At 39.0% G+C, this 14,608-nt stretch overlaps 1 protein-coding gene across 1 annotated transcript; it reads left to right on the top strand.

Annotated features, from left to right (window-relative positions):
- Positions 1 to 5,237: 5,237 nt before the first annotated feature.
- On the top strand, positions 5,238 to 7,686 carry LOC108180725 (uncharacterized). Its single transcript, XM_073927905.1, has 2 exons — positions 5,238 to 5,558; positions 5,908 to 7,686. The coding sequence occupies exons 1-2, from the start codon at positions 5,271 to 5,273 to the stop codon at positions 7,216 to 7,218; spliced, it is 1,599 nt and encodes a 532-aa protein (XP_073784006.1). The 5' UTR covers positions 5,238 to 5,270; the 3' UTR covers positions 7,219 to 7,686.
- The last annotated feature ends 6,922 nt before the right edge of the window (positions 7,687 to 14,608 follow it).

Raw genomic sequence — 14,608 nt, 5'->3', positions numbered from 1 at the left:
ACCAATGCTGTGTTCAACTGGACACCAGTAATGACACCTTTGGTGTAATAAATGCACACATTTTACAAACCTTTGCAATTAACAGTGTTTACTTTTTGGTTTTGTGTACAATGTTTTTATTGGGTTATTTTTGGTCCTAAATATGATGAAGGACACATGCAGTATATAATAAACTTTGGCTTTATGTACAACCTTGTCTCTGTCTTTCTGTCTTCACTGTCTTTCTGTGTTCTCTGTCTCTCTCTCTCTCTCTCACTCACTCACTCACTCACTGAAAAAGCAGCTGAACACAGATGAAGTTTTAGTCAACCGAAACTGCTTCTGTCCAGTTTTCAGATTTTAGTGAAGTTCAGTTTAGTCTAATGCAAATGTGACTGCTGAAATGCCAAACACTGAAGAGCAAATCCACACAATCCCAAACCAAGCAGACCAGTAGGACAGTGGAGGAGGACACTCAGGGCCTGTGCGTCCATAGAGGTGACCTAGGCGGCCACCTAAGGCGGCAGAATAAAGAGGGAGGCGTCCCCGAAACTACCCTTGCCCTCATCCGTGTCTAGGGTGGCAGAATAGAGAGAGGCGTCCCTAAAACTACCCTCGCCACCCGCGCCCACAGTTATATCTGCGTCTAGGGTGGCAGAATAGAGAAGGTGGCGTCCCCGAAACTACCCTCGTCACCCGCGCCTTCATCCGCGTCTAGGGCGCCAGAATAGAGAGGGCGGCGTCCCCTAAACTACCCCCCCCCCCCAACTGCCGTTTTCGCTTAGGTTTGAGGGCGGCATGACCGTCTTTTGCCTAGAGCGGCAGTTCAGCTTGCTCTGGCCCTGAGGATACTCCACCAGCTGATGAGAGCGAAGGAGAAAAAACCTGTAGAGATGCCAGACTCAGTTCAGATCTGATTCAGTTCTCCATTTCTCCTCTAGCCAAACTTCTGGTGCAGAGCTGCAGTCAAGAGGAGGCTGGAGAACGCTGGACGTCCACTGGGAGAATCTGCAGGTCTGAGTATGTCACCAGTGGGTTTTCAGGCAAGTTTGTGGATCTGTAGTCTTTCAGGATGACTTACACTCTCCACTTCTTCATGACCACTACAGCATGCTCAGGCCATGGCCTGGTCCAGGATTATGGAGACTGAAAGAGGAAGAGAAACACACTAACATAAGTTTTATACTGAAAGAGTGTGTCTACTTCCTGAACTGTGCTTGGACGGCTGTTCCAGAGTTTATCTGCAGATATGAGAAAGATCTACCACGTAAAGGACCTCTGTAAAATTGAGCCCCACCCAACACAAAACGCCGGCTAAATAGTCTCATTAGTTTGTGCTGCGAAAATATTAGTTTGAGCTGTTTTGGTTTTTAAGATATTAAAATAATATTTGTAGGTCATTCAGCGATCCCGCAGCCGCCCCACATGCTCCAAATTTGACCAAAATACTCTTATTTGTTTTGAGCTTTGTTTGTGCCGGTGAAAGATCTGTTTGTGCTGTTTCTGTCTAAAACCCAAATTCACCTTTACTAATGAGGTAAAGGAAATATATTTAACAATTCTACATAACATTTAACCTATCAAAATCCTCTTAAAGAAAACCAATGGATCAGATTTTGATGCAGATTTCTCCTTTTGTCAGAATAATGTTGAAACCCTCCCTGACGTATTGTGCTGATGCTAATAAGTGTCACAATTTTGGCATGATGTTACTTTATTTATCTCAAATATTATTTTACAGAATTTTTCTGTGAATCCTTAATGTATTATTCAGTTATTGGGGTTTTTAATACAAGTTTTAATGTCTGCTTTAGGGCAAATCTTATTCTTATTCTTATTCATACAAGAATAAAAATTTAACAGAGCAAGCACTTTTTCACAGTATTTCTTATATTTTCTTTCCTCTGGAGAAAGTCTTGTCTTGAATCATTGCGGCTAGAAGAAAGGCAGTTTTTAAGCAGCTGGTGACGTCATTGCCCATAATTAAATGTGTAATATTTTAATAGGCTAGCAGAAACGGCAAAAATGGAACACACACACACACAAACAGCACAAATGAAGCACAAACCATCGAGACTATGTGGGCCGAGTTTGAAGCATGTAAAAGGGGCTGCGTGATCGCTGAGTGACCTGCAAATATTATTTTAATATCTCTAAAACCAAAACAGCTCAAACGTGCAGCACATTCCAGCACAAATGAATAGACTATTTAGCTGACGGTTTGTGTTGGGTGGGGGGCCAACTTCCCGGAGGTACCTAAAGGTGACTTTAATATTCTAGCAAGGAGCAATGATCCAGAATCAATTGAGCGTATAGTGCAGGGGTCTCAAACTCGCGGCCCGCGGGCCATTTGCGGCCCTCAGTACAATATTTTGTGGCTCGCGCCGACCGCTGTACACTGACAGAATTAGCGGAGAGGGGAGAGAGAGCGCTTCCCGCTCCGCTGATTCTATCAGTACACAGCAGTCACTGGCATTTCCCGCCCGCCGTGTAAACAAAGGAACGGGGATGCCGGTGACGTCACCATGCACCCCGCCCCTTTGTTAGACGCTGTGACGGGCGGGAAGAACCAAGGTAAGCTGTTCCCGCCCCTGCCTGCCACTTAGCTACAGCCTGCATCTTACAGGGCTCGAAATTGCGACCGTTTTGGTCGCATATGCGCCCGAAAATTAATCTATGCGACCTCATAATATATTTGGGCGCATAAGTGCGACTGCAGATAATGGTTGTAGTGCGACCTGTTTTGATTTTTTGTAAAAATGTGCTGAATCGCTCTTCCCTGCCGCTATATTGGTTCATATTAGCTGTCAATCACTCAAGACTTTCCGCTGTCAGATGTCAGGGAGCTTTTATGACCACGGGAAATGCAAACGGCAGAAGAGTAAAAACTTAAAGCACACAGGTTTGCAAACCCCACCTAAAATTGAGGTGCAGATGAGAGCGATCATGACACGTCACGTGGTGAATAATGATCTGCCAGCTGAGATCAATCGAGTATGCGCTTCATGGAGAAGGTGCCCGAATCTCATGCCTTGCATTCACTGCGTGTTCAGCGCAAATGTCTGCTAAAAGTCAAATCTAATACTGTACATATCATCGCCAAAGAAGCTCGCCTTTACTAAGTTTACACTGAAACTGCGGCTCATAACAAACAGCGGTATTCCGCCGGTGGTCATCGTAAGAATCCTGCTCTGCCTGCTCATAAATTGGGTCGGCTGACTCGCCTGCTTTTCCACTAACACAGAAACATGAAGATCATCTCAGACCTTTAAATTGACACAAAGTGAAACCAAAACTTTTAAAGAGTGATAGAAGTGAGACTTTACTTACTTTCTTTTGTCAATTATTTTTTGAGGTGTATATTTATTTTTTTATTTATTTACTGATGACTGCTTTGCAGCTTTCATCATTGAATTGAATGATTTATTATAATCTTTTGTTTGTTTTGTAGCAGAAATATTATTTATTAAATTGACATGCATATAAAAACAGCAGTACAAAATAAATATTTCTTACTGCAATGCTTCATTTTTGTTTGATGCAAACTATACATTTATTTTTCATAAAGTAACAGACTTTTTATAGCAGATAACCTACATTCATGCACATTCAAGGCAGTATCATAATGAGAAATGTAATTCATTGTTACTATTATTGTCATTTTCATCATCACTAATATTCTATAATTATTAGACATTCATTTTGGAATTATTGCACACATATATCAATGTCTTCGCAGCATTAGTTAGATAGTTAATTTTGGTTTTTGTCAGTCCTATTGATGTTGTTTTAAAATACAATAAATCCCTTAAAAAGCAATTTGCAGCGGTGCTTAATCATTTTTGGTGGGTGCTCCTAAATTTTTTCTAGTGCTCCTAAATTTATTTTGGGGCTCCTAAATATTTGAAGTTGGGAGCTACCAAGACCAAGGTAGAAGACTTGGTGCTACCAAGTAAAAAAGTTAATTTCGAGCCCTGTCTTATATATATTATAGGTAGATACAGACTGGTACAGACTGATGTGAGTGGAGTGGGGTGGGGGTGTTTTATTTATACATATATACGCCTTTTTTTAGGTGAGGGAATGGAAGTTTTGAGTGAGTTCCCCCACTTTTTTTCCCTAGGACTTGGCCTTTTTGGGAGCACATATTTGTGTGAGAAGTTATTCTCCACCTTGAACTTCAATAAGTCAAAGTACAGGTCTAGACTTAATGATGATCATCTTCAAGCCATACTGAGGGTCTCAGCTGCTTCCGCTCTAAAGCCAAATGTGGTTCAGATTTGTGAGAAGAAGCGCTGTCAAGTCTCTGGCAGTAAGGAGTAGGCAAAAGATGCCATGTTCAGAAGAACTGTTCATAATCTTCACTCAATGTTCTATTAATGTTCAGGACACTTCATGTTCAGAAGAAATAATTAAAACTGTTAATAATGACATTTGAGGACTTTTTTTTTGTGAAATCCCTTATGCGGCCCAGCCTCACCCAGACTTTGTCTCCTGCGGCCCCCAGGTAAATTGAGTTTGAGACCCCTGGTATAGTGGCTGTGAGGAGCCGTAATACACCTGGAGTATGGTACGTTATTTGAAGATAAAAAATGCAGTTTAACAGATGCTTGAAATCTGGCCCGTCAAAAGTCACCCACACATTTTTAACAAGATAAGGACTGAACTGAAAGAGTTAGACAGAGTTCTGGGCTTTTGCAGGAGAAGTTTGTTGCTCCAATCAGCAACACCTCAGTTTTATCTGAATTTAGTTACACGAACAATAATCAAATTTTCAGTAAAATACAATCTGTTTACTTGGTTAATTTGTGATCAGGTTAAGAGGAGATGTAGAGTTGTGCATCATTAGCATAACAGTGGAAAATAACTCAAGGTTTGTTTAATGATATCTCCTAGCGGTAGCGTATATAATGCCAAAAAAGGATCAAGAACTGAGCCTGGTGGTTCTCCAGTGTACTTCAGATCGGTATGAAGCCTCTTCATTAACTGATACACATGAATAATGTTTTGATTGGTAAGACCCATTGAAGAACCCCTCAGTGCAGAGGCAGAAGTGAAACTCCATCCATTATAAAGGAGAAGTGAAAATCACTAGCACTGCATTTGTTGTACTGAGCAGAAATGGAAAGTTCCTCAAATCTCATATGTGACTCAAACTTTCTGTAAGTTACAGCTCTCAAATTAGCTCCTCGATTACGAAAAGACCACATTGCCCATTTCATCATCCCAGACGCTGAGTGTGTTCCTAAAGCTGTTCTGGTGTCTCTCTGACAGAAGAGCGTCTGCACAGCATGTTTGCTCAGGGTCTGCTCCTCTCTGTTCTGCTGACAGCGTTCAGCGCTCAGGCTAAAGTGGTCGGGAGCTTTAATGAGTGTAAAGGGTTTTTCTATGAAGACAAAGAACCAACTGGGATGAATCAGAATGCCAAGAAAATCTGTCAGAAGGTAGAATATGGAGGCTTTTATTATGCTACACTGTACTCTGTTCCTCACAGGATCCCTCTCTACAGCGCATACACACTGAACCGCAACTGCAGAACCAGCGCTGGAAGGACAGACGTCTGGCACATTGAGCCTCAGGTAACTGACTGACTGACTGACACACACACACACACACACACACACACACACACACACACACACACACACACACACACACACACACACACACACACACACAAACACACACACAACTTTCATTAGCTGTTGAAGCTCTTCAGTCTCCTTAAATAAGTTATTGTTCTTCAGCTTTTGTCATTGCACACAGTGTGAAATATACATTAGAGGATACTTTATCAAATCTCAAAATTCGTCAGAAAGAACTGATTTTGTTTCCTTGTAAAAAACAAACAAACAAAAAAACACTAAGTAGGAAACATGAGTAGCAACAGCAGTACCAGTACCAACTAACACTCGGTATCTTCTGTAGATTTCACAGCCTCGATCTAGAGCTGATTACATGGTTCCTGAGAGTCCTTCTAATATGAACACTTATAAAGAGAAACAGGCCATCAGCAAAGACTACAGTGATACCGGCTATGACCGCGGACACCTGAACCCCAACAGCTTCCAATGTGATGAAGGCCGTATGGCGACGTTCAGTCTAACAAACGCTGTGCCGATGGACGCCTGCTTCAACAGAATACACTGGAAGAGTTGGGAGAGCACGCTGAGAAGCTTTTTATTAGACAAGCTCATCAGTGATGGCTCTTCTGCAAAAGCCTACATTGTCACAGGTACGGTACCCAGTACAAACATCCGAATACCGCCGCAGGAAGTGTCTCAGGAACCTGAAAGGGTGGTGGTGCCCTCTCACATCTGGACGGCTGTCTGCTACCAACACAAGACAGACAGCGGAAAGTCTTTCTCCTTCAGCTATCTGGGAAAAAACCGTCCAGAAGGAGGCATCAGCCTGATGAGCGTCTCGAACCTGAAAGTTCGGCTCAGTGAACTCTACGGTGAACTCTCAGACACTTGTCAATCAATCGAAGTTTTCGCTAATGATTGTTTTGATGACAGTAATAAATTAGACATGGTTAAGGAAGCGTTTAAGAAATTAACCAATCGGGCAGAAAATCAAGTAGTGGAGATGAGCTCCAGCCTGCAGAACACATATAATGCACTGAAGCGGACCATCAGCGACGACAGCACATCCTCAAAGGGAGTCAAAGTGAAGAAGATGACCATAACACTAGCCTTCGACAGTTTGATCTCGTACTTCACTGTGACAGAAGACCTGAAGATTTTCTCTGGAAGTGCTTGTCTTATAACTGCTGTTGTGTCTCCTCTTAACCCCTTCATGAGGAGGCTGATACAGAGAGATGTGGCGTCAGATGCTGTCGAATGTCTGCTGGTGTCAGAGAAGCAGGACACTGCAGCCGATGGCTCGCTCTGCATCAGCCGGCACGAGTTTGAAGGCTATTGTTCATGTCACACTGGACTCGAACCCAAGCCCTGCTGCTCCTCTGCCTGTCTGTACCAGGACAAACTGCAGGATTACAGGTGTTACTCTGGCCGGCAGCTGATCAGGTGTTCACCGCAGTATTCACTGATCACAGCTGATGGACAGCCCTGCAGACATGACCACCCGTGTGCCACATACGGCTATGGTTACTATTGGTGCAAGACCAGTGATGGACAGACAGGCCGCTGCAGTCCTCCGCTGACGAGGAGCATTGCTGACAGCGGAATATGGAGAACAGCAGCTGTGCGGCTGCGCGCAGGATCAGACCAGCGCTGAATGTGGATGCTGTGGTGAACGTACTGTGGTGCAACAGTGATTAGAACACCGCTGCGAGTACTGTTGCACAAGATGTAGTTACTAGTTAATATTACTAGTTTAGTCTCAAGCGGGACTTCTAGCTCCTCCTCTAGCTCCTAATCTGTAAACTCTTTGTAGCATAAAAAAAGCTTGATATAGACATTATGAAGAATTTACTTTACGACTGTATACTAAACACTTATTGTATCTTAACCCGCGTTGCACTGGACTGGAGTGACATTTACTTAAAAAAAGGTAGGCAACTTTTTCCACACAGACAGTGCTTGTAATCTTTACTCTGGCTATTTCTAAGTGATATTTACTTACTATAACCACTTATTTTTTGATGTAAAAAAAACAAGTAAATTGCATTGACAGTACTCATCTATAGACTGTAACTTTTACTCAGATTACTATTGCATCCAATTAAAAACCCAAGAGAACATTGCTGATATTTCTTTGTGTTTCTTACTCATCTTTTCTTTATGTTCTGTGTAATTATTAGGTAATATTCATTATGAATATACTAGTTAATATTAATTGAATCAAGTAAATATTTTTATTATTTTATTAAATAGTAATTCAATATTTTCCAAAACAAACATTTGCAGCTTAAGGGACACTTTTATTTCACAGTTGAAATGGCAGATATATTTAAAATATCTACATAACATTATAACCACAAAAACATGGCAAAAGCACTATTAAAAACAGAGCATATATACATATATAGAGTTTATACATCAAGGGAGTTCAGAAGATTCAGTTTATTATGTTTTCATATGTTATAAAGTTTATTGCTCCACAAGTTCTGTTATTGATGATAATACAGTCTCTTACTGCACTGACCATTACGCAGTAACTCACACTAAACACTCGACTTATACTAGTTTAGTTTAATAAAATCAGCAAACAATGTAAAAGAAATATGACAACACGACGCTGCGCTGCCAGAAACTGCTGTTATTGACGGCTATAGAGAACGAGTCATTTGTAACGGAGGATCATTCACAAACGAATCGCTCCCTCAGTTAGAATGAGAAGTGAAAGGGGGGAGGGGAAAGGGGGTGTTTCAGGACACGGATTAGACCAAATTTAACAGGGAGGGGGGATAATACATCTCCATGCACACAAACACACTCTTTATCAGCACTGCTCGTGCGCTCACTAATCTATGGAACAAAATCAATGCCAAAACTATTGCATTAAAAAGCTTATTGAATAACAAACTGAAAAAAAATAATACATCGAATTAACAAGTTCTTGCATTTTAATGACTTGAATTCCAGGGTTTGTATTTTTAGGTCCTGAAATTTAACATAGCTGTTTATTTAAGCTGTGAATATTTCAACGAAAAATATTTCAAACACGTTTTCATACTTATAAATTCAATAATTCATATTCAATTTCGAGATTTTACTTACAAAATATTCAATACCCTTTAAAAATACAATGTATAATATTCAAAAGGCAATTTTCAGTTCATTTTATTTCAAGAAACACAATCATGGCTAAAACTCCTCTGGATAAACTGACCAACATTGACATGGAAATACAGCAGCACTGAGCAGAACGTCAGCAAACGCATGCCGATTGGGGTAAAGCTGCTTTTACATTCACACATTCAGACTTTCTCCTTAATGATATAGTTTCAGAAGAGTATTCTTTGCAAATTCTAAATAGTGAAATTATATGAGCTGCCAGTAAATATCAGAGAACAGCAGTGTTCACAGTCAAGTAAATAGTGCTGCTGATGTTGGTTTGAGGCCATGTTTACGTGTAGTTTCAAGACTAATATTCAAAGCACCATGGTAAACTACATCTGGAGTGTTTCACGAGTTGGATAAATGAATGTGCACATATAAAACTAACTTCACCTCAATGGCATAGTGTAGGAATATTTATTAGTAAGGCACTTTCACACCAAACAGTATAATAACAGTGAAAAATTAGACAACTGCAGAAATGGATTACACTAACATTTACTGTGCATTTACTCATTTAATTCCATGTTTATATATTTTTATTTCGCTTTTTCAAGAATTAACAATACAGAACATTAAAACAAAAAGCAAACAAACTAAATTAAAACATACAAAATATATAAAATAAACAAGTAAAATTAAATAAATAAAAAAGAAGGAGATACAGTATAAGCCAGTAGAAACAAAAACATTGTCAAATCAAATCAAGTGGTACTGTTTTTATGTAGTTCAAAAATGGATTCCAAATCTTTTTAAATACTTCATCCTTTCCTCTCAAAGAACATGTGATCTTCTCCAATTTTATACAGTTACAAACTTCTGAGATCCACAGTCCAATTGATACATCAATGTCTGTTTTCCATTTTAAAGCAATGCATTTTTTAGCTATTGTCAGCAACATTTCGGTACGTTTAATAGCATAATTATGCTAGAGGTTAGAATTTGTGTAATTACCCAATAAACATATCTCTGGATCCAATGGAAAATCAATTCCATGAAACTGTGATATAATATTACATACTTGTACCCACAACACTTTCACTTTAGGGCACAGCCATGTAGAATGCAAAAATGTACCTTCTTCTATACCACATCTGAAGCGGAGAGGAGAAATACTGTTTTTAAATGTGTGTAATCTGGATGGAGTATAATAAAGCTGGTGTAAGAAATTAAACTGGATTAGTCTAAATCTGGAATTCAAAGTCGAGGTTACCCCATCTCTACAGAGCTGACCCCACAGGTCATTTTCTAGTGTTATCCCCAAATCCTGTTCCCATCTAGTTTTAGAGTTATCTGGGTCAGTCAAATGTTGTCTAAGCATCAAAGCATCATATATTCTGGAAATAGTTTTATGTAATGGTTTATCAGAGAAAACAAGTTCCTCTATCGCAGTTAAATAGGGTATCTTGGGATAATTTTTTAATTTGACCCTTAAGCAATCCCTTAATTGCAAATAACTAAAGAAATCTTTATTGGTCATGTTATATTTATTTTTTAATTGTTCAAATGACATTAAAACACCATAATCAAAACAATGCTCTAGATGTGTAATTCCTTTATCTGCCCAAATTTTTTATTTTTTTTGTTTTTAAAGCACATTGGAAGCAATCTGTTCCCCCATAAAGGTGTTTTGGGAGAGAGAAATGCCTCTTGTCCCAACATCAACTGAAGTTTGTTCCAGATTTGTACTGAGTGGATAATCATAGGGTTATTGGTTCTAGTTTTCATCCCATGCATATAGTATATTAGTGGGACAGTCCTCTTTCATCTCAAATGTCTCCATATTAAGCCATGACAGGTAGGGGGTTTCTGCGAACATCTGTGCTAGATACCTGGATTAGGCTGCCCAATAATACATCTTAAAATTGGGGAGTCTAAGTCCTCCATTGCTGCAGTCTAAAGCCAGTTTGTCAAGACCAACCCTTGGGGTTTTTCGATGCCAAATAAATGATCTTATTAGTGCGTTAAGAGAGGTGAAAAAGGATTTAGGTATTGATATTGAAAGAGAGTGAAATACATAAGAACCTGGGCAAAACATTCATTTTAACTTCATTAATTCTACCAAATAATGTGAGTGGTAAATCCATCCAGTTTGTTAAATCTCTGCCAGTTTTTTCTAAAAGATTAGCCAATTTTATTTTATAGAGATTTTTTAGGTTGCCATCTACATGTATACCCAAATACTTAATGCCAGCAGGTGAGCATTTAAAAGAAAGTGTTTAATGAAGTATAATCAAAACCTGCTAAAGGCAAAATTTCACTTTTATCAATGTTAACTTTATATCCAGAAAAAGTACTATATGACTGTAATACATTCTGTAAATTAGATATGGAGTCTACAGGGTCAGTAAGAAACAAAAGAATATCATCGGCGAACAAAGATATGTTTTGTATTTCAGGGCCAGTTTTAAAGCCTTTTATGTTGGGGTTACATCTAATAGCCTCAGCTAGAGGTTCAATCGCAAGGGCAAAGAGAGCTGGGCTGATGGGGCAACCTTGTCTACATCCTCTATACAAAGGTATTGAAGAAGAAATAATACAATTTGTAATAATTTCAGCTTTTGGGGATTTATAAAGTGATTGAATTAGCTCTATGTATACAGTTCCAAATCCAAACTTTTTTAGTACTTCAAATAAGTATGACCACTCAACTCGTTTAAAAGCCTTTTCGGCATCGAGAGAGACGGCTATTCCTGGCATATGTTTTTCTTTAGCAGTGTGAATAATGTTAAAAAATCTCTACTACAACTACAAAACCGGTTTGATCTGGATTAATCAATTGAGGAAGTCGCATTTTTAATCTTTTAGCTACCATTTTAGTGACTATTTTATAATCTACATTGAGGAGTGAGATTGGCCTGTAGGAGGCACAGTTATTTGGATCCTTGCCTTTTTTGAGTATTACTGAAATTATAGCATTTGAAAAGGAGTCTGGAAAACTTTTTTCCACCTCAGCCTGACTAAGAACATCCATTAAATATGGCACGAGCAAATCTTTAAACTCTTTATAGAATTCTGATGGAAAACCATCTTCACCTGGTGATTTATTATTAGACAATAGATTAATAGCATCAATCAGTTCAGAAGTAGAAAAAGGCTGATCCAGACTAGATCTGTCTTCCTCTGAGAGATATGGTAAATGGACTGAGGAGAGGAAAGCTTTCATTTGTAACTGATCTATACATGATTGAGAGGTATATAATTCTGTGTAATACTGCTTAAATACATTATTAATTTCTTCCGGGTTGCATGTTTCCTTGTCACCAGTTTTAATAACATTTATTGTTTGTTTCTGTTCCTCTCGTTTTAATTGCCAGGCCAAGACTATCTGAGCTTTCTCACCGAGTTCGTAATAACGTTGATTAGAGTAAATAATAGCTTTCTCTGCTTGGTAGGTGTTCAATTTATTGTATTTAATCTTTTTGTTTAGTAATTCTTTATAAATATCCTTTGTTTGCGACTTGTGGTACAATTTTTCAAGTGTTAGTATTTCAACTTCTAAAGTACTTAATTTTGAATTTTTGTTTTTTAACAGCCCCTTAGTGTAGGAAATTATTTGACCTCTAAGATAAGCTTTTAAAGTGTCGCATACTATAAAACTATTAGAGCATGAGGGTTTATTTGTTGCAGTAAAAGTATCAATTTGTTCCCTTATAAATTTATGAAATTCAGGTTGTTTAAAAAGAGTATGGTTTAGTCTCCACCTGTAAGTTCCTTTTATTTTTTCTGGAATGGACAGTGACATTACAAGGGGAGAATGATCACTCAGTAATCGAGGGAGATATTCAACATCTAGTACTCTGTATAGAAGTTGAGAGGGCAACAAGAAATAATCTATACGAGTGTGTGTATTATGGGGATGCGAATAAAAAGAGTAGTCTCTTTCTTGAGGGTGTTTTTTCCTCCATACATCCACTAAATTCAGATCTTTCATAAATGTAGTAGTAGATTTAGCTGCTTTAGAAAGGGGCACTGGTTTAGTTGAAGATCTATCTAGTATATTGTCTAAAACAAAATTAAAATCTCCACCTACCAGGAGTGAGCCTGATGATTGAGCAATTTGGAGAAAAACATTTTGCATAAACAAGTGGTCATCAATATTTGGGGCATAAATATTCAACATCGTCCACTGTTCAGAATACATATGTCCCTGTATCATTACATGTCTTCCTGAGGGGTCAAGGACTGACTTTGTAACTGTAAATGGTATATTTTTATTTATTAATATAGCAGCCCCTCTTGATCTAGAATTAAATGATGAAGCAAATACTTGGCCTACCCATTCCCTTTTTAATTTCTTATGTTCAGCCTCTGTCAAATGCGTTTCCTGCAGAAAAACTATCTCTGCCCCCAATTTCTTAAGATATGTATAAACTCTCTTCCTTTTTACTGGACTATGTAGACCCTTCACATTAAATGTAACTAATTTTAATGGTTTCAGCATATGTAATCAATAAAAAAACAACATATTAAAACCATTTTGAACTCCATCCAGATTGAGCCAGATTCTCCACAGATTTGAAATGTTGACGTACCTCCAAAAGAAAATGAAACAATAAAGAAGAAAAAAAAGGAATAAAAGAAATATGCAAGTACAAAACCTAAACATAGATACTGAACCAAAACTTTACAGCAGCCAAGAGAAAAACTGTTGAGAAAAGATTAGCTCGTACTTAGCTGTACTTTCTTAAACCAAAATAAAATCCCAACCACGAGCTCCCCTTGCACATAAAAAACACTGGTATAAGCAAGTCACTGGTAAAAAATAGTGTCTAAAAGTATTGTCCTGAACATTTTGTGTTATTGGTCAATGAGAGAGGGTTGATGCCACGTTTAGTCTATTGTCATGTAGAGTCCCGGTTCCCTCAAAAAATAATACAATAAATCTGTCAGGGCCATTGCAAAATCGGATTCATCCTCCTGAGGACAGTAAATACACCGCTAACGCTACTCACTTAAGTTCCGACAAGTGCTTTGATGCTTCGTTCGGTGCAATACAGAACAATGTTTCGCCGTCATCCGTTTGAATCCGTATACAAGCAGGGTACACAAGATGACATTTAACATTCTTCTCCTTTAATGCCTTGAGACCTGGAATCATTGACCTCATGACCTCTGAGGAAAAATCCGGATAGAATCCGATTCTCTTTCCTTCGATGAGAATTGGAGCTTTGACCCTGGCAGCACGTAGAATGCTTTCACGGTTGTGAAATCTCAAAAATCGAATGAGGAAGGGTCGTGCGGGTTTTCCCGGAATCCTCGCCGCCGTGACTCGGTGAGCGCGCTCAATGACAAACGGAGTGGTTACATTTTAAAGTCCCAAAACATTCGGTAGCCAAGTGTTAAAGAACTCAATCGTGTCCCGGCCTTCTGCTCCCTCACTCAGTCCCACCAAGCGGATATTATTACGTCTGTTGTAGTTTTCCATATATTCTAGCTTATTTTTCGAAGCCTCGTTGTCTTTTTTAAGAAGACTGAGGGATCGCTCATTTCCCGCGACTGTGTCTTCCACATCACTAATTCTTTGCTCAGCTGCAGATACCCGGCCTTGCATAGAAGACACTGATGCCATAATGGCATCGAGTGAGCCCTGGATGGAGTTTTTAAGCTCTGACATTTGAGATATCAGCTCCTGCTTGACAGTTCCGATGATTTCGCGAAACTCTTTTACTGCAGCGACGAGTACAGCCGCTGAGCCTTCCACCTCAGAGACGTTAGCTTCGGCCCCTTTGTGTGGGGACTTTCTCTCAGTAGTTTTGGCAGTTTTATGCTCATCTTTCTTAGTCTTTTGTCGACGCTCCATTATTCCACGTTGTTCACCAATGCCAGGTAGCGATTTTCCAATATTTGGACAGAGTTTCAGTGCTTATTTAAAGTAATATTAA

Source organism: Danio rerio, chromosome 17, assembly GCF_049306965.1.
Source record: "Danio rerio strain Tuebingen ecotype United States chromosome 17, GRCz12tu, whole genome shotgun sequence".
In the NCBI taxonomy this organism is placed as follows: domain Eukaryota; kingdom Metazoa; phylum Chordata; class Actinopteri; order Cypriniformes; family Danionidae; genus Danio; species Danio rerio.
This window is presented reverse-complemented; position numbering and strand designations above follow the sequence as displayed.

Coding starts and splice junctions, on each gene's coding strand:
- LOC108180725 (XM_073927905.1), top strand. CDS start 5,271: ATGTTTGCTCAGGGTCTGCTCCTCTCTGTTCTGCTGACAGCGTTCAGC. Junction 5,559..5,907: donor TCTGGCACATTGAGCCTCAG/GTAACTGACTGA, acceptor TATCTTCTGTAG/ATTTCACAGCCTCGATCTAG.